This window comes from Falco punctatus, assembly GCF_963210335.1.
Source record: "Falco punctatus genome assembly, chromosome: 7".
NCBI classification, from domain to species: Eukaryota; Metazoa; Chordata; class Aves; order Falconiformes; family Falconidae; genus Falco; species Falco punctatus.
The window spans coordinates 13,660,236-13,680,343 of NC_137587.1; the positions used below are offsets into that span (position 1 = coordinate 13,660,236).

The 20,108-nt window shown below is 35.5% G+C and overlaps 1 protein-coding gene across 5 annotated transcripts in view; it reads left to right on the forward strand.

The window, feature by feature from the left end:
• Positions 1-16,787, forward strand: part of STRN3 (striatin 3) — a 66,736-nt gene extending 49,949 nt beyond the window's left edge. For all 5 annotated transcript variants that reach the window (XM_080397025.1, XM_080397028.1, XM_080397027.1 and 2 more), the window contains 8 exons: positions 7,632-7,807; positions 7,940-7,987; positions 8,785-8,906; positions 10,565-10,732; positions 10,984-11,124; positions 12,464-12,571; positions 14,889-14,975; positions 15,089-16,787. In XM_080397025.1, the coding sequence (XP_080253151.1) occupies positions 7,632-7,807; positions 7,940-7,987; positions 8,785-8,906; positions 10,565-10,732; positions 10,984-11,124; positions 12,464-12,571; positions 14,889-14,975; positions 15,089-15,258 (1,020 nt within the window). In that variant the 3' untranslated portion in view covers positions 15,259-16,787. The remainder of the gene's footprint in view (positions 1-7,631; positions 7,808-7,939; positions 7,988-8,784; positions 8,907-10,564; positions 10,733-10,983; positions 11,125-12,463; positions 12,572-14,888; positions 14,976-15,088) is intronic.
• Positions 16,788-20,108: the final 3,321 nt, after the last annotated feature.

Sequence of the window (20,108 nt, forward strand, 5' to 3'; positions counted from 1 at the left end):
TTTAAAATTCTTTATACAGTTTAATCAATAATAATTGGGTCCCCTCTCCCTCACCCTGAACGTTACGGATGCAGAAAACAGAGGTTTCATTAGAAAAAACTTATTACTTGGGAGGAGGAGGGAGCACCTTGTGAATGGGTTAAGTAATTTGGGTAATAAAAATTGAGTTGACTTGTTTGTTTTCTACTGAAATAATTTAATTCAGATTTTATGACATAAAATACAGATTGTTGTCTTAACATGAATTTGAAAAAAATGGCAATTATATACTGATGGAATATTGCAAAGACATGGCATGTACAAAACACAAATATTAACTTTTTTCTTTGTTCTACCCTTTATGTTTATGTAGTGTTAACAGCATAGACTATATATAGTAGTGTATTTGAGATGTAAGCTTTTAGGGTATGTTTTTATTATAATCCAGAGTATTCTGACATTCCTTTGACCATATTCATTAAGCTACTACCAGTAGTGTTATATGAATTTTTCATTGGCTAGTAACATTTGATGGCTCGTTAAGGTTCAGGTAAGTCTCACACATTGTACTTAGTGTCTTGTGGGTTTGGGTTGTGGTTGTTGGTTGGGTGTTTTTTTTACTAATACGGTTGTTGGTGAGGTACCTCTCTTGTTTCTGTAACTTTTCAAGTTAGATACATGGTGTTTGTACTGGAAACCGTTCCTAGGGATTTTATTGAAAGCTTAAAATCTGCGAAGTGAAGAAATAAATTGTTTATAGCTTTTTACAGGGTCTTGAAAATACTTGTGTGTGACTACATACTTGTTCTTTAGTCATAGTTGTCTTTCAATATTTATAATTACTAGGATTATTAATTGCTGCAATGAAGTAAGAGCAAATACTTACTTTTCTCCGTTATTGCAGAGTGTTATGTTCCATAGTTCTGTTGCCTGAATAACAGATGAAACTGTTAATTATCCATCCTTCTGTTACTGGACTGTATAAAACAAATGAAAGAGCTTTTCCAAATACTTGGAGTACTTTCTAAATTTGTTTAATATATTGCCCTGTTCACAGTAAAGATTGATTTTCATGTTTTCTTTTTCATTTCAAATGACATAACAGTTCTGGGAAATTACACAACATAATACCAGAGTTCAGTTTCAGCTCTTTGCATCTTAACTGTCTCAGGATTTTGCATTCTGTCTCGCTAAATCTCTAGTGTAAATCACATGTAAAATGTGTCTGACTTGAGGGTCATGTACAATTGTTTTGAAAATTACCACTTTTTTAAAAAAGTTTCAATGAAATCTTTGAAAAAGTGGACCTCAAAGAAAAGTTTTTTAAAAGCTTCAATTGTAAATGGTTTAAGGCAGCTTAAATTTGAAACATCCAGACCTAGATGTTCCTAACCACTACTCTTATCTAGTAGTAAATTCCTCTGGGAACTATGAAGTTGAATAGTTGGGAGTTTGTTTTAAATACTACTGTATTTACTTGGTTGAGTAAGTTTTAAATGCTTCTGTCTGTATCTTCATCAAAGAGCTAAGAAAAGTTTAGTTTAATGCTAACTTGCATGAGGAGAAGTACTTATTTTAAAGCACTTTGGAATCTCTCATCAAGCTTCTGAACTTGTCAGTTGATTATTTTCTTTAAGTGTTATTTCTGGTTTACTGACAGTAAATATGAGGCATCAAAAAACTAAATGGTATACTTTCAGTAGTGAGGCAGCTACAGTTGTGAGATTAGATCACAAATTGTTTTTGCAATTGGATTGCATTGTGTGTCTGTCCTATTTCCAAGTTCAGAACTTTGGAGTATCAAGGTCTGGTGGATCGCACTTGCCCTTCATTAAACTTTATGAAGGTAACGTGATAACTTGTGGCTCTTAAGGCACACATTCACGATCACAGAATTTTCTGCTTCTTTTTTCTCCTAAAAATCTAATGTATTTGTTAAGCACCCTTCTTTCTTCCTCTTGTCCCCACCAAAATCTCAAGTCAACCTGTATGCTGAACAATTAATGCATGGACTAGTTAGTATGATGAGCCTTAGGGTTGGTCTGTAATACTGTATCTTGCATGGCTTCATTTGTGGTTGGCTTTTTTAGTGTCATAGGAATGATTATTAGTAACAATTGATAGCATAGATCCCACTATCTCTCTACAACTCCAGTATTAGCAGAATACTTCATATCTCTATTATAGGTCATTATTATCCATTGTTTTCCAATTAGCTCTCCATTGAGAATTACTATATACATAGAAGGAACAAGTTCCTGGGCTGAAATGGTAGCAGTCTGGAAGAGCAGTGAGAAGCAGCAGCACTATTCTTGTACTTTTTCTGAAAGTATATTTGGTTTTTAGGTACTGTTAGAGGCCAATGCTGATTTAAAAGCATCTTAGATCAAATTAATGCAGTCATTAATTTGTTCTGATGCCGTAATAGTGAATACGCCATACTTCTTTATATGCTAACGAGATTACAATAATGTCTTTCATGTAGAAGAAGGAATTTTTGATGTCTCCTTCAAGAACTCCAGTAGTGTAGGGAAAGTTGGCCTGTAGAGGATGGCCTGTGAGAGACTTTCAGAAGCAAGATTGATTTTGTGGAAAATGTCATACTTGACTGCAACATTGCAACTTTGCAATATATTGTTCTCTTTTGTGAAGTACAGCTTCTTCATAGAAGTGTGCAGCCATTTTTCTTATTCCAGGAAGGAGGAATATAGACAGGTGAGCCAAGACAAACTCAGGAAGCATTACAGTGAATAATACAATCAACACCAACTGATCAGACTGTTTCAGGAGAATTCGTGGTACTTGCAACAAACCTGACAATACTTTTTTATTGTGCAAAGCACAATGCAGAATAGAACTTGGAGTTGCCTTTGCTCTTGAAAAACTTAAAGCAGAGAATAGAGGTGATAAATACACAAGTATAAAATACTGCCTGAGATAAAGAATTTGCAGCAGAAGGCAGTACCTCACAAATTTGCTGAAGGTGTCAGTGATCCTGTAGATGAAGATGATATTACTGCTTCAGTGTAGCTGGATTTTCAAAATTTTCTCACTGAGACCCTTCATTAGAGGCTTTTCAGTTACAGCTTGGTTTAGGAGATGTGTGGGGAGAGGTTATCTCATACTTGAATATCTGGCTGATACAGGAGATGAAAGATGAAGTAAATTTTTGCTTTCTTCCTGTTTCATTCACCGAATAGGAATGAGAAGTGATTGACCGTAATGATCACTTGTTTTCCCTCCTTCCTATCCAGTCCTCCTTTCCCAGTGCTTTTAGCATATCTGCTGTCTTTTAAAGCATATCTGAAAAGTGCATGGTGGCTTCTGAAGTCTTTTTGTGTCAGTAAATAAAAACCTGAAGTATCAGATAACATAGATGGAAATAATAATTTTTTTTATCAGATCCTGTCATGAATCTGAAGAGACTGAAATTCAGATGCTATTAGTTCTCTATTACAATGTTCCTTCAGGTTAAAAATTCCTTGATAGTTCTTAATTTCTGAAGTTGTTCCACGTAACTGATCTGCAGTGCAAGAAGACCCTGTCTTACCTTGTACTTGTAGGACATCTTCATCTCATGCCCCTATGAGCTTAGCTGAGTCCACCTTCTTTTCTAGTAAATCTCCAAATAAGCAGGTAATGCTCAGCTAAATTAGTTTAAGTAAAACAACAGTAACAAAACCCAACAACCCAAACCACTTAATAATCCTACTTCTTCCATTTTGGTCCCAATAGGTCCATGCTGTTCAGATAGCTTGTGTGAGCCATTATAGCGCATGAATTAAGCCACAACAGGGTTTCACTAGTTTTCACGTATCACTCCTTGATGAGGGTGGTATTTTGAAAAGGAAAGGATATGTGGACAAGATGGAGATCAAGTTTTAAACTTTTAAGAATTTCAACTACAGCTGAAACTTTTTCTGTATGTGAATGTTTTAGTGCACAAGTTGTCCAAAAGACTAGCCATCTATAATACAGTACAGTCATCTCAAGTCATGTCTTTTTGATATCTAGTTCTTTATATTTACCTCAGTGTATGTAATTATTTGTATGCCGAGGGAGTAATATTGTTAACCAAATAAGAAAAATGTATATTCTTGGATTCATACCTGCACAGGATGGTGGTAGTTTTCTGTTGTAGGACTCGCTGTGAAATGTAAAGTCTGCAATTATCAGAGCATCTAAATTTGAAATCTCAAATCAGTCACATTATCAAGAAAAAAAAGCATTAAAACATTGAAAGACACTGACTACAGTTACTAATTATGGCTTTCCGATTCTTCTGTATTGCTTTTTAATTCCTCTGTTTGCTGTAGATGAGTAGTTGGTTGAGACAGGGAAATACACATCACCTTACTATGCTGTAAGGATTCTGTTGAACACGCGGGCAAGGAGTATCTTCCTTCCCTGGTGTCTTTGGTTTTTATTTTTTTCTTTAGCTGAGGTGTAGCTTCTTTCAGTGTGATTTGTTACTGGTTTACAAGGCAGAACGGATAGGTTGCTTGCCTGTGTTCCCATACAGACAAAATGAAGGCAAAAAGGGATTTTTATTAAGTTTAATTGAGCAAGTATTAGAAAGTAGGCATTTCTGATTTCTGATTGCTCCTCTGATCTGTTTAGCAATTTCTTGTGGTGTTTGTCTGGTTTCTATTTTTCTAAGGAGATTTTGTGGTAAAGATTTTTTAGGACATGTAAAGAGTTTTGTCTCCTGACCTAGGCAGAGTTTTTGTTTGGGTGTTGGTGGGTGGTTTTGGGCAGGGGAACAACTTTTGGTTTTGGTAGACCTGCTATTCTAATCAGCTATTCTGTGGCTGTTTGCTGACTAGGGACTAGGATCAAGGATTCAGCTGACCCCTTTTGGTCCTGTTTAGTAAAGCCCGCCAAAGTTCAGGGGAAAAGGGAGAAAGAGCTAGTGAAGCTGTATGGTTCCATAGCCTGTCTTGTCATGGCTTTATCTTCTGGCATTTACAGTAGAGCTTTAAGACTCAATGGGGCAGTGTGTCCATCTTCTGTTTTGAGAGGCTTGTCATACTTTAGAACATTGTTACAGGGTCCCATTTTACTACTTTTCCATTGTATCTCTGGCCCATTTTGTATCTCATGTTTTATCCTTTCTAATCAGCAAATCCCTTTTTCAAGCCCTTGACTGTGTTTATCTGAGGTGTAATATTTTTTTAAAATGCACTAGTAGTTAGGTTTTGTCTTAGAGGTTGCAAAGATCTCTTCTTAAAGATGTGCCAGTTCTGTTACTCTTGCAGTAAGCATGTCAAGATTCAGTGGAAACTTGGATGGGGGGGGAAAAGAATTAAACAAGAAAAAATACGCTTATATATAACTAGATTTCTAGGAAGGTGTTCATGGTGCCTTCTAAAAGAACTAAGATATTCAAGTCTGTTTTAAAAAATTAAGGCTTTAAAGCTGTACTTAATATAGGAAATGTACCTTTCTTGTTTTTCATAACTTCTGTAAATTCTGTACCTCACATTTTAGCAGATTCCTCAGAACTGCTGAGAATGAAATTATAATTGCAACAGCCATTAAAAAAAATTAATTTTTTTTCCTTTTTTTGAAGAATAAGGACCACTGTATTCGGTCCTGATTTTCTTGAATGACTCTTCATCACAACTGTAGTAGAAATCCATGTGGTGTGTATGCACTTTGTACATAAAAATCAAGGTCTTCTGTCTAATCTGAGACATAATAACGTGCACTAAAATTAACCATTGCTATTCCAAATGTTTTGCTGTTTCAAATCTTTGCCTTTAGTTTGTCCAGGCCCCAGATAACCACAAATGCATGAGGCAACATGAGTTATCCAGCTGCATGAATACATTACGTAATCAGGATTAAAAATATTGAGGGACTCTGCTAGAAAAACAGAATTTCTTTTTCAGAAACCTCCCCCCCCCCTTCTCTTATCCACTGTAGATTGAGAGGTGAATAAATATGCAGCTTGGGCTGAAATCTATCAAGTTTATTGCAGAACTCCAGAATTCCATTCTGTTCCTGAAACAAAGATTGTTCTTTTTAAGGAGTTTGTATATAATATGCACTGTAGTGCTAAATAATTTAAGTCTCAATAAAAATATTGTGATATTCAGTATACTCTGAAGTAGGAAGTCTGAAAACAAAATGCTTTGTTGTGATATGTATTTAGATGGTATTAAAAAAATAATACAAATTACATGTCAGTATAGCAAGTTTCTGTTGCTTGAGCTGAATTTGGCATACTTTGTGCTTAGGCCAGAAATTTACATTAATATAAGGCAAAAGTAAGTGCCTGCACATCTGTAACTCAGAACAGTAAATTTTATTGCCTGAGCCTTTCTATTTATTTTGCTTGGATAGAATCAAATTTAGTTTGAGTGAGTAGTGGTAATTCAGTCCAGGATATAGATTTGGTCCAAGAGTACTTAGTACAGCATATTTTATGTTATGATCTGATTTTTATTTTAGTCCTGACACATATAAGTTACTAAGATTTTTTTAGCTATGGGAGATTTTAGTCTCTTAATAGTGTTGGTGAAAATATCTTGGGATACTGAGAGATTCTGGCCTATAGTTGAGGAACATTTTAACAATTACGTGGTGAATAGATAGTGTGCAAGGCAGAGGATAGGACTAGTTTCTGTTCATTCTTAGTGTGCTAATTTTGGTCATCTAACTAAAGTCAGTTTTCTAAACTCCTTTTATTACTTGAGGGGCAGAGAGAAGTATCTGCACATTATTTTTCCTCATGGAAACTTTGGACAAATGGGATGTAGTCTTTTCAGGGTCTGCTCTCTGCATAATGTAAATTGTATTCAAAGCTGTAAAGTAGTCTCTTGCAGTCACTAGATGAGTTTGAGGTTTTCTGGTAACTCCTCAGAGTTACCTATAATTAATATCAAGCAGCTGTAATTTTTTTATTTTAGCCTAACAGTCTATAGGTTAAGAGTATGAATTGGATGTTCACAATATATAAATGTCAAGTTTGTATATATTGCTTCATATAGTAACTAAGTTACTGTCTCACAGATATATTTAAAACTCATTGAAGACTTTAAAAATACTTATATGTAATCTTATGCTTGAAATTATGACAAATATGTATTGAAATTTGGATTACCTATTTGTGTGTACATACCTTCATGTGTAGAAGTATTCAAGAATTATGTGTTTCCTGTCATTCTCGGTCAGGTTACTCATCTGAAGAAGATTAATCACTAGGGACCTGAAGCTCATTTAATTTATCACTTAAACATAATAAACTTTCAGCAGTTGTAATCTCTTCCTTGGGTGCAGACCACATGATAAGCAATGAAACCTTTATCTTTGTTCAGGGAAGAAGAATTAAAATACCACTGCACAAAAGAGTTAAAGCCAGTTCTTGAAAATCAAGACTTCCTGTTGCTTATTCAGCATTGTACTCCATTCCACTCTGGGACAAAAGAAACTATGACAGTAGAAAAATCTGCAGACTACCTTGCATGTGAGAGAGGGAGTTAGAGACACATGTAGACAGATCAATAGTTAAATGCAGGTTTAAAATTGAACATGCATTAGCTGAATCAAAAATAGCGTGTTTTCCTATAATACAGGGAGATACATGTAATATGTATTTTTGAACCCAAGATAAAATTATTACTCCTTTCCTTTTCTGTTTTTTTAAGCTGCCAGCTAATAAAGATGCCTTCCGGAAGACATGGAACCCTAAGTATACGCTACGCAGTCATTTTGATGGAGTCCGGGCATTAGCTTTTCATCCTGTAGAGCCTGTGCTGGTTACAGCCTCTGAGGACCATACTCTAAAACTTTGGAATTTGCAGAAAACAGTTCCTGCCAAAAAGCAAGTATATGGGTTTTTATAAAACATCAGTTGTGTTTTAAATGCCTTTGAAATTGATTAAACTCTTAAAAGTTCTCAGAGCTTTTCAGTAGAAATTTCGTATAGTGTAATAACTCTTCCTTTCTCTTTTAGGAGTGCCTCTTTAGATGTAGAACCCATCTACACATTTAGGGCTCATATGTAAGTGTTTGACATAATTAATGCTTGATAAATATATTGTCATTATCTCATGGTTTCATAGGTCACTTCAGTGTAAAAGCCACAAATATATATTCTATTTTTACATCGTATAGACAAGGTCTGTTATACTTTGTGAAAACAGGTTAAAACTGAGTCCCTGTCACGACTGGCATAGACCATGGTAACGCAAGCACAGGAAGTGGCAAATGTGGTTAGTTGCAATGGAAAGGAGAGGTTGTAGAACACGATAATTAAATCACCTGAGTGATGCCTATGTCTTGGACTGTGGATTTTATATACATAAAGAAGATAAGCTAGAATTTATTAGGCTTGCTTAGTATCTTCACATACGGGTCTGAGAAATTAAAAGTATGGATGCAGTCATCAGGACCCCAAAAAACCCCCGTTGAATGCAGATTCAATGAGTGAAAAATCAGGAGATCAAGCATGTGACTAGGAGGATTCTGAATTCCTGCAACCACCTCTTCCAGCATAAGTAGCTATTAGATTGGCATTAGATGCACTGTGGAAAAGCACCATTTGTAGGTGTAGTTACTGTTGTTTCTGAGGAATAAGGTGGTGGTGTTTGAATTTCTTGAATTTGGATAGTTTTAGTGAATTTGTTATGAATATTTTAATAGAAGTTGGTATCACTTGAGACTTAAAGGTTTTAACAGAATTGTTTCTTTGGAGTTTGAATGTTTTTAAACTGCTTTCCGATCCAGTTTTTTTTAAGTCAGATTTTCATTTCTATCCAGGCAGTATCAATAAACCTCTTGTTCTGTCTCTCCCAATAGTGGACCTGTATTGTCATTGGCAATTAGTTCCAATGGAGAGCAGTGTTTCAGTGGTGGTATTGATGCAACCATCCAGTGGTGGAACATGCCTAGCCCTAATGTGGATCCATATGATACCTATGGTAAGTACCTTTTAAAAGACACAACTTATGACTGTTGTCTTCAGCTTTAATTTTCTGCTTGATGCTAATCTGTTTTCTAGAGCTTTTGTGAAATGTAATTGCCATTTATCAGCTAAATTGTGTATTTTCAACTTCTTGTATGTGGTAAACATTAATTACTCCTGCTTGCACTGGTGATCTACTTTGTACAGAACTGAAACAGGAAGACTGGCAATTTCTGAGGTTTAAAGAAAAAAATTATCATAACTCTTATTTAAGAAGCATGCTTATGCTTACGAATTTGAACCAAAATTCCAGATTTTTGAATGATTATTTATTTTTCCTGATAGGAATTTCTCAGAAAACTAAGATGAGTGTACTCAAATTCTGTGTCCCATGTTTCTGATTTGTATCTCTGTTCACATAACTGATGTCTCTAAAATTAAAGAGCTGATAACTGCTTGGAAAACTGTGCATCAGTCTCCTGCTGTTGCTGGTGATCAGCATTTTGTGTTTAGTGTATTTCTAAGGGTGCAGTTCCATGGTTCAGTGAAGCCTGAATGGGACAAAGTCAAGAATTCTTCCTTTCTCCCTTCTGTCAATGTAATGAATGAGCTAATACAACACTCAGGCTGCGTAATCTGTGGCACTGAGATGGGCAGGAATGGGAAGCAGTACTGTCTTGCGCCAATTTAAGAAGACTGCTGCACCCTGTCCCCTAAAACATAGATGCCCCTCTGCTAAAAATTTATTCAGTAGAGTCTGATCACTGAGAATAGTCTGATTTGTTCGTGAAGGTAGGATTGTTGGTATGATTTTCATGGGCCTCAGACAAAACTGTCTCTACTCAAGTGATGGTTATTTTTTTAAAAAAGAGCTTTAATAGGATGTTTTTTCCTCCTTAAAGCTTGTTAGCAGGGTTTTGGATTGCCAGACCAACTTGTCTTTAATTTTCTACAAAATTAAATTCTGGCTTTATTCTTTTCCTTATCTTATTTTTTCTTATCTTTTTGTCTCACTTCTCTACTCAATGCCTGGTAGAGAATAGATTAAGAAACTCTCTATAAAAGATAACTATGAGGTATCAGAGAGAAGAAAATAAGAATGTGTTTCCCTATTCCATAGCAGAAATAATCTTGGTTTAATTATTACAGTGCTTGAGAGTTTTAGAGCATGCTCCTGTGTCGTCAGAGTATGCAGAGTAAAAACAGCATTGCCAGTGTTTGCTGATCCTGTCAAATGTTTTTGCACCTTGTACAGAGCAAGGGCTGTGACCAAGCATCTTTAAGATGCTCAGTTTGAAGGGAAGAAACAAGTGCCTCTGAGAAGAGGTGATGACAAGCATGAATTGTTCTGGAAAAAGGGACCTAGTTGTTTGTGAGGGCATTTTTGGCTCGTTGGTTTGGTGGAATTTTTTATTTGGGTGTTGGTGGTTTGTTTGTTTTTTTTGTTTGGGGTTTTTTTTGAGAATTATGGCAATGGTTGTGCAAAACTACTTCCTGTGTAATTTTCTAGCTATTGCTTGAACAGGAAAGGCTGGGGGCGGGGGGGGGGGGGGGGGGGGGGCATATGACAGGTTTATGTAGGATTTAATTTATCTTGAGGTACAAGAAATACTTATTTAATGTTTCTTCACTGAGAAGGTTTCATTTCTGAACTTTTGTGTTGTTTTTTTTCAGAGCCAAACGTTCTAGCTGGCACATTAATTGCTCACACAGATGCAGTCTGGGGTCTTGCTTACAGCAGTGTAAAGAATCACTTACTATCTTGTTCAGCAGATGGCACTATTAGATTATGGAACCCACCAGAAAAAATGCCCTGTATTTGCACTTACAATGGAGAAAAAGGTAAGGTTTTTTGCAGTGATTTTGAAAATCTGTTATGAGGCAGCTGATGATGCATCCAGGCTCATTATCCCCATTTATCAAAACTAGGACTAAAGGGAAAAATCTTTTAATAAAGTAATCCTGGTGCTGTAGCACTATTTTAAAGGAGGGAGTGAATTTCTTTGAAGTATGAGTATAAAACAAACTAAATGTTTAAACTGTCAAGGATTTTTAAAACGTTTCTTTCAAAAGACATTTTTCTCTCTTTCTAGAGCATGGAATACCTACATCAGTTGACTTTATAGGTTGTGACCCTGCTCATATGGTGGCATCTTTTAACACTGGCAGCACAGTCATCTATGATTTAGAAACATCCCAGTCAGTGGTAATGCTTTCATCACAAATAGAATCTGGTAAGTAAAGCTGTTTTGTATTAACTATCCATCTTGGATGAGGTGCCTTTTTCAAAGTTTTATTATATGGTGAAGTAAATGAAAAAGTTTTGCTGCTCTCCTGCATCATGCATTTTGGAAGTTGGTTAGATGCTTGGAACAGGAACAATGGAAAAGATTGTGGATTAGCAGGATTTGAAAGCCACAGTTTTTTGTTCTCTAAGCTAAGGGTTCTCAAGATTCTGTTGTCTGAATTGCATGTTAAAACACATTTTTCATTATATACCCTTGACATGGAGGATATTAACATAAATAAGTTAAGCAGAATATTAGTTCAGTGCAGAATTCTACACAGGTTGTGCTGAAACACTCTCTCCTGTGAAACTTTTAATACTAGAAATTTTGTTGCTACAAAAATGTAGCTCTGAGAATTCAGTGTATCTGATGAAACTGTAGAGATAGAAGAGCATTGATAGCTTCTTTTCTTGAACCTGCGAAAGTGTTCCATAAGGAAAAACCCCAGTTTCTGGTCATTCCTTTCTATGAAATGAGATCTAAAGAATAATATAGGAAGAGAATTTGCTTCTCCCCTCCAAGGAGTCTAGTTTACTACTTACTGTATTAAGTAGGTTATATAAAGACTTCACCACCGGTTACAAAACCATGTAAAAGCTATATTCTAGATAACGTGCAAAAATTGGCATTGACAGTGAGAAAGAAAATCACAAATTGGAGAAATACCTCTCCTAGTTTGAAGAGAATCTTAAATGAAATCAACAAAAACTAAGCACAGAAGTGAAGGGAACAAGCCTTGAAACACTGGCATATCAAGATAAGAAAATGTTTTTTAAAGAGTATTCTAAAAACTTCTAACGACCTTCTAAACCATTCATGTTTCTTTAACTTGAAATAAGACGTATACATATCTGGCAACCTTAATAGATTGGGTTGACTTCAGTTATTTGGATCCTTCCCCTGCCCACCCCCCTAGTCTTTTTTGATGTGGATGTATAAGAGCTGTGTGCTAAACATATATTATAGATGCCACAGTTTGTTTCTACTTGGCTAGTGCTGCCCCTGCAGTACTTCCTTGCTTTGTTCGCTACCTCAGTCAAGAACCCTTCATGTGTATAAACCACTTATACAGCTTTAGCCTGACAGTACATTGGCTAGAGTCTTAGCCCCATCCTGTAAAGCAAGAAACTTATTTCTTACGAGACTCATTGATGTTCTTCCTAAATAATATTGATGCTGTTATTATATATTAGTTAATATAGTAAGATAAAGTGTAGTGCTAAAATAATCTCGTTTTAATTTTAACCCTTTAAGGCAGGTGAATATTTTTTTGTTTTATTTTCAGGTGTACAATCAAATAATCATATTAACAAGGTAGTAAGTCATCCCACACTTCCTGTAACTATTACAGCACATGAAGATAGACACATCAAATTTTTTGACAACAAAACGGGTAAGGATAAACGGAACTTAATCTGTATATATCAGTATGTTTAAAGTAAATCTGGATGGGCATAGGACATAATCCATTTGTAGAAAACTCACTAGTGATGCAGATTTACAAAAAGAGAACTCTGGTTTTTTTAAGATTAAACCTCTTCAGTACCTTTTCTATGAAATAGTGATACCTGTTGCAATTGTGACTTCAGCAGTCGGAAAATACTCTCTCAAAACAGAGATAGTTGTGAGGGACGAGAAGGTCCTCTAAAGTTAGCACTTTGCTTAATTTATAGAATGTCTACCATTTTCTTCCTGTCTTCATCATTTCCATGCTTTTAACTCATAAGCATATATCAGTTATGTTTTTCAACTCTGAAGAGTAAAGAACACTACTTAGTACCTATTAGACTAGAAATAACCCTAAATTCACTGTAGTAATGGGATTCTGTGTTACACTTAAGTTGCTGATGAAGTTTGTAAGGCAGAAAAGGATCTGGAAACAAGGGGAAAGAAAGGTATAGGAAAAAACTGCACGGTCTGTCATGACAAAAAGTTTGGAATAATTGTAAGAATGAATATAAACTTCCCATTTGTCAAATTATCAGTCACTTCCTGCATGTTATACTACCAAAAGTTGGAAGATGAAAAAAATCAGCATAAGCTGACTTGTAAGCACATGTGCAAAACCTGTGTTTTAAGTATGTTTGTTTTGGGTGGAGTGGGGGACAGTATTCTTGGGTTTTTTGTTTTCAAAGAAAAAAACTAGACGTTTTTTTCCCATTCTCACCTGCCATGAATGTACTTGAACTGTGGTGATTAAATGTGTTGCAATGATTGTTCTTGAAATTAAAATTTATTACTTCAAGGAAACAAAGATGTAGAATAAGGAGAAAAATCTTGCATGAACAAAGAATTGAGTCAAAAACAGGAAGCAGAAAGTTGAAGTAGATGGTCTGTTTGTGACATAAATTACCATGTCCTGGAGGGATCAGCGGCAGTTCAACATAATAAGAATCATCTGGACAGGGGACAGTAGGTTGACAGTTAACTGACATTCATTAATTCAGGGTATTAAAGATGAAGGCTGACGAGGAGGAACTAAAGATCTTAATAGACTTAAGAGCAGGCAAATTAAATTCCATGTGGATAAATGTGAAATGACGCATGTAAGGAAAAACAAACTTTATAATATAAAATAATAATCACTGAGCTGACTGTTCTTATTCAAGGTAAAACCACGAAGTTGTAAGAAGAGGCTGGATGAAAATGTCAGTTCTTTTCTTGGCAGTCAGAACAGCAAAATGAAAGTTAGGAGGAAGGAAGGGAATAAACAACAAAAAGAATCACTGTTAATGCCTTTGTATGAATTCTTGGTGTATCCACATGCGTACTTTGTGTTACTCTGGTCTTACTTATTTCAAAAGGGATGTAGCCAAATTAAAATGTTTCAGAGAATGGTTAAAAGATGATTGGAGATCTTCAGTAGCTTTTTAGCTTCTTCAGGAAGAATCTTAGTAACTAAACAGGCTGAGGTTCTTCAGGAAGACAGACGACTTGGTGAAGAAGATATACTTTCTTCATGTTGGTCATGGTCTTACAGGGATTTATTTCTGTCTTTTCCAATACATGAACTAAGGTTCAGTTGATAACCCCCAACGGGTGACTGCTTCAAAACAGAAAGAGGTGGTCTTATGTGCAGTTAAATATTCTGGAACCCCTTCCCAAAAAGCATCGTAAGATGGTATTAAGAGTCCAGGAATGGAGGTCACTGGCAAGAAATGCATTGAGTAGTTGAATGCAGAGATAACACCTCATGTCTGTGACATAACTGAACAATTAACTGTTAGAAGCTGGAGAGTATTCTGGGCAAGTATCACTTATAGTTGGCTTGTTTTTATTTTCTTCCCTGGTTTATCACCAATAGCCTCTCTCTTAGCAATGGCAGAGATAGATGGACCTCTGGTATGACTCACTAAGTCTCTTTTTACAAAGTTTCATCAATACTCTGTCCTACTGGGGTAGGTATTAGGACTTTTAAGGGACTAAAAATTGAGGTTCTCACCCAGTCATTTTAGGATTGGTCTTAATTGTCAGACGGCTAAAGAGCACTATAATGGGAATCCTTTTTTGAGTTGCGTGTCATTTACCAATATACTTATACAAGAGTCTGCATTTGAAACAGTGATTTCTAATAGAATTGTATCATTCAGATATTATTGGGATCTAAGTGAGTCTGTTGTTCTATATTGCGTTAATTTGGAATGTTATTTTTTTAAAAAGAATAATTCAGAAATTCACTGTTGGTTTTGGGTTGTTTTTTTTTTTTTTAGGTAAAATGATCCATTCTATGGTTGCTCATTTGGATGCTGTCACAAGTCTAGCTGTAGATCCTAATGGAATCTATTTAATGTCTGGAAGTAAGGATTCTTTTCTTATTCTGTATATCTATAAATTTTGCATTTCTGATGCACTCCAGTGCCTAACAAACCTGACTTTGTCTCTTGTCTTTTTTCTTTCTTTTCCTAAATAGGCCATGATTGTTCCATTAGGTTATGGAATTTGGACAGCAAGACATGTGTGCAAGAAATAACAGCTCATAGGAAAAAGCTGGATGAATCAATTTATGATGTAGCATTTCATCCGTCAAAAGCATATATTGCCAGTGCAGGAGCTGATGCCCTTGCCAAAGTATTTGTGTGACATAGCAGAACAAACCTGCGTCATAACAGCAGGTCTGTTTGGACAAAAAAGAGGGAATGCGTCACTGCCATCAATGATAAGGTTACCGATAAGACACTACATCTGATCTGCCTGGGTAAAGGCTCTTAATGTGGGGCAGGTATAAGTTGGTGAAAAATCACCACATCTTGAACAACGTCAGGCTCATTCATTTAACTGTAATTACTGTATTTGGGGGGGTGGGGAGAAATACAAAAAAGAAAACCAGTATTTGTAGCCTTGACTGGATATGAACTGAGCGTATGTCTGTTCTTTAGGTGTCTTTAAGCAAACGTGGAGTCTGATCTTACAAAAGACTTTTATTTTGGACTCTGTGTGCTGCCTTAGGGTTAGGAATGTGGTGCTCTTGTGGGGGGAAGTGAGCTCCAAGAGTAGCTTTCTTTTCATCTCTTAGTAATCTTCTGTTTATCAGTTGAATGCCACAGATTCCCCTTTTAAACTTTTATTTTGCTTTAAAGAAAGGAAATTTAACTTAAAATATTTTAGCATTAGTTGCACAAAATGTTTGGATAAAATTCTAGTTTTTATAAGTCTTTTTATATATTTAGCCTGTCACAACAGTGCTCAAGATTGTATTGATAATGTTTTTCTGCATTATAGAACCCTAAAACACAGAGATCTCACTGACCCGCTGCCGTGTAACCACACTCTTCCCTTCTTTTGCCTAATACAGCTCAGCTAAGTCCTTGCATAAGGATGCTAATTCTTCATCATCGCATAACTGTCTTCATAAATAAAGGACTGTAAAATGTGTTCAAATGAAACACAGAGGGGTTAACACCCCCGAATGAACTCTTTAAAAAAAAAAAAAATTAATCTTGGCATCCTATCACTATGTGATATTTTGTACATCTTACTGTATTTACGAGTTTATTTATCAAGGATTACCCATCTTGCTAATGGCCTATTGTTATTTATTTCACTTTTTGTTGGTCTTTATATCCTTTTATGTAGTGTGTTAAAGGGCCCTGTATATCTATTATGGCACTCTTTGAACAGTCTAAAATAGAAGAGAAAATGGGACATTTGATAATTCTAAAGTTGCAAACCAAGAAAGTCTTTTTCTTCTGGTTAAGTACCTGGAGTGGAGTTGATTCCAAAAAGCAATCTTGTTTCAGAACTTTTGGAGTGAAAATTATTTTTATTTGCGTTTCAAATAGAATACAAAAGTAGTTGATTCAAGATTCATAAATCTGCTGTGTTTTGACTAGTTATTCCCTGCTTTTATTTTATTTTCAGATGTGCTTCAGTTTATGGTGTAACTAAAGATTTTGTTTGTGTAATGCATGATTAATACAATAAAGTATTTTTTCTAGTCTTCCACAAAACTTTTCTGATCAGTTTGCGAGTTTTGATGAGTTTTGTAAGGTTTCTGTTTTACAAACTATGAATCAGCAAATTTTTAAGATTGTACCACATAGCAAAAGTACAGCTGTTGAAAAATAATGTATATAAAATGCATATAATAAATATTAAATGGTGTACCTGTATCTTACTGTTGGCTACATTATTTTATGTTGCACAGTTTGAAAGTGTCATTCTACAAATTACTAAATTAGGTCTAAACTTTAGCAAAATGACCATTTGTTTATTATGCTTATAAGCTGCTTTGCTTTTGGAAAATTGTAATAGTTGTCTGGATGTCAACTAAGTGTTCAGTTTCAAGCAGCAGTTCCCACTTATAAGAACATGTTTTCACAATATTTTTAGAGATTTTTACAAGAACAAATTGAAAATTGCTGGTGTATTGTTAGAGCCTTTTTAAGATGATAGTCACGCTGGTTTTCACTGTCTCGAGATTCGGGAGCCAGAAAGGTCCTCTGTTTTTATTTCAAACTACCAATGAATCATTCTGTTGAATTTAAAAAGAAAATTATAAAAAATCCTTTTGTAAATGCTTAAAATTTGCCCATATGTCAAATGTTATCTATTAACCTTTGTCCGTTTCTTTACAAGTCCTCCAATAAAGATGATGCACAAAAGGGCAGTCTTTTTGACCTGGAGCTTAGCCTCTTGCAACATTTAGCTACTCTGTGATGAGTCACTTTCCTGAAAGTGTATCAGCAGAAACAGACTACCACAATACGAATCCTAGATTTTCATGTGAAAGTGGTATGTTTAGGTATAAATTACCTTAAGCTAGAACATGTTCCTGTAAGTGGTTGTAACTGTATTGTTCCATGTAAGTTTCCAGTTTTGCACTGAGAATGTATCTCATGCCATCTCATGTCAAGCAAATTAGAATTAAGAAAGAAAAAAAAAAAAAGGGAAAAAAAGGTGCTCCTGGTAGGCAGAATACTGCAGTTATATTCTGAATTTAATTTTGTTTTAGTAATAATGTTACGTTGTTTGAAATGTTACAGTAAATTATAATTGTATAGAAATTGGAGAATTTTGTCCTTTATCTTGAAGATTGAGGTGAGGCCTTTCAGTAACTGCTTGTAGGACACTAAGATTTTACTTTTGAAAGTGACGTTCAGCTGATTTGCACTTTTTGTTCCTTCCAGTCTAAAGCATTCAACTAATCAACAGACAAGAGAGTATTTGAATTTTATTGAAAGTAATTTCATAATCGCCTTTTCTGAAGCCAAACATTGTTTCTGGCAGCTTTTCAGACTGCTGCATTTTAATGCTTAAATGAAATGTGATTGTTTAATAAACATTGCCATGCATAACATTGATCTTTTTTTTTAATTGTATTAAAATTGAAATGGTAAAACAAAAAAAATATTTGCTTATTTTCCTTAATTGAAATCTTAACGGTCATCTTAGTTCACTAATGTATAGTGGATCAAATGCTTCATTTACTAAATAATGACAATAATTTCTAATACAGTCTTAGTTTGTTTTTTGTGGGGTGTAACACGCTAAAACCTTTATTTGGCTTTTGGTTTTTTTGAACAGAAGAGCTGTAGTACTGGTGATGGGGAAAAACAATAGTGCTGAAATAAATGTTTTTATTTAGCAAAAACACCTTAACTTACGAGAGGACTGATTTACTTTTCTTTTGTAAGAAAGACCGAAAGGACTTTGGCTCATAACCTGAATGGAAGGATACCTAAATGTGTTGAATAGTACCTCTAGCATTTTAGGATATGACTGATGTTAAGACTTACACCCCATCTTGCTTTTTATTGTAGGAACTGTTTTAAGCAGATGAGTGGTGACAGCGGTCCAGCATCTTGTCTACATAAGTACTAAGCACATCTGAAAAAGGGTGTAACAAGCCCTAATCAAGAACCTTCCTTAATTCAGAAAATCCTAAGGAAGCATTTATTTGCCAGGAGACAATTGGTAGATTTTTCCTAGTGGAAAACCTTATCAGACCTGTTCATTTTGCCTATTCTATGTTAATTGATTTATTGAAAAACTGATAGCACACTCTGTCCTGGCATACTCCTAGTACTTCGTGCTTCTCTAGCACTACCCATTGCAAATCAGTGGAAAGCTTCTTGGTCACACAGTGCTGACTGCTGCTCCTTTTAACACATAAAAGCTGTCTCAAACAAATGCATCCCAGCTGAACAACTGGTATTTTTGCAGGGAAGCTAAACACACAGGTAAGGTGGTCTACATAAATCCTGCTGGGAAAATGCGTGTAACTTTATTTCCTCCCAGATAAAGGTGCGTGGTATGAATATGTGAGAGACTTTACCTTTTAGTTGTGTTTGGTTTCATTACAGTGTGTCTCTCAGTGCCTATATATGCATACACACACATGCATATTTATGTTCTTTGTAAAAGAACTTAAAAAATTAACAAAACCAGAAGGCTCCAAAATGGTTTTTAAATGCTACATCTGAGGTGAGCATGAACTGAAATTCCCCATTTAACACTTGCTCTGTTGAATGTTGGCAAATACACATCCTTGAGTCTTATGCAGACTAATTGGCATATGTTAATAGTTGGGTTTTTTAATGAAGAGTTCAAGCTACAAAACATTATAAATGTCATAAGTACATTGCTTTGTTTTTTAATTTTAACATGGAACCAGATTTTGACTGACTTTGATAGTGGAGAGCATGCTTTCTTTGTAGTCATCCCTTTTACCTGGATATCTTAATGACCCACCCCCATAAAAGAAGTCATCTTGACTTTCTGAAAAGTGCATGTATAGTAACAAAATACTTCTAATTTTGAGTATTTACAGAATTTAAGGACGTTCAATTTAACTCAGAAATCCCTAGTAATGAAAAGGAGGCAATGTAAGGTAGCCTAGGTCATAAGGTTAACACACACACCCCACCCCACCCCCCGCCCCAAGAATCACTGAACCTCCGAGTGTGTTCTCTGTAAAAGTCTGCTGAAGACTGTAAACTGGAAGCTGTAGCTGTGTACTTGAACAGTAGCTATGTCTTCTTTTCTTCAGAGACACGTCACACTCAACAGATGTCTGTGAGGCCTGGTTTTTTGTGATCTAGAACTTTATTGGGACTTCATCAATTTTCTAATTACTGATTTCCGTACACCTTGAATTTGGGATTAGTATTTCCTCCTGGAAGGTCGTGTCTAGTGTTCCAGCTGATTTGATCTAGTTTTCCTCAAGCAAAATCACTGGGGAGGTGAACTGTTGGCCAGCCCTTAGCCATCCTGGTTCACCAGCAGTGTCTAGCAGCAGTGCCAGGGTGTTTAATCTGGCAGTGGGAGAATTCTTGCTTTGATTATATGTAGTGCTATAACATAACCTTGTGGGAGTAACACTAAATCTGTAGCATGCCGTCTTAACTGGAGGAGAGAGAACTGATTCTTACGACCATATGGCTCCTCTTGATGGTCTCTGTGAACCTAAGCTATTGATGGTTGTTAGCTAT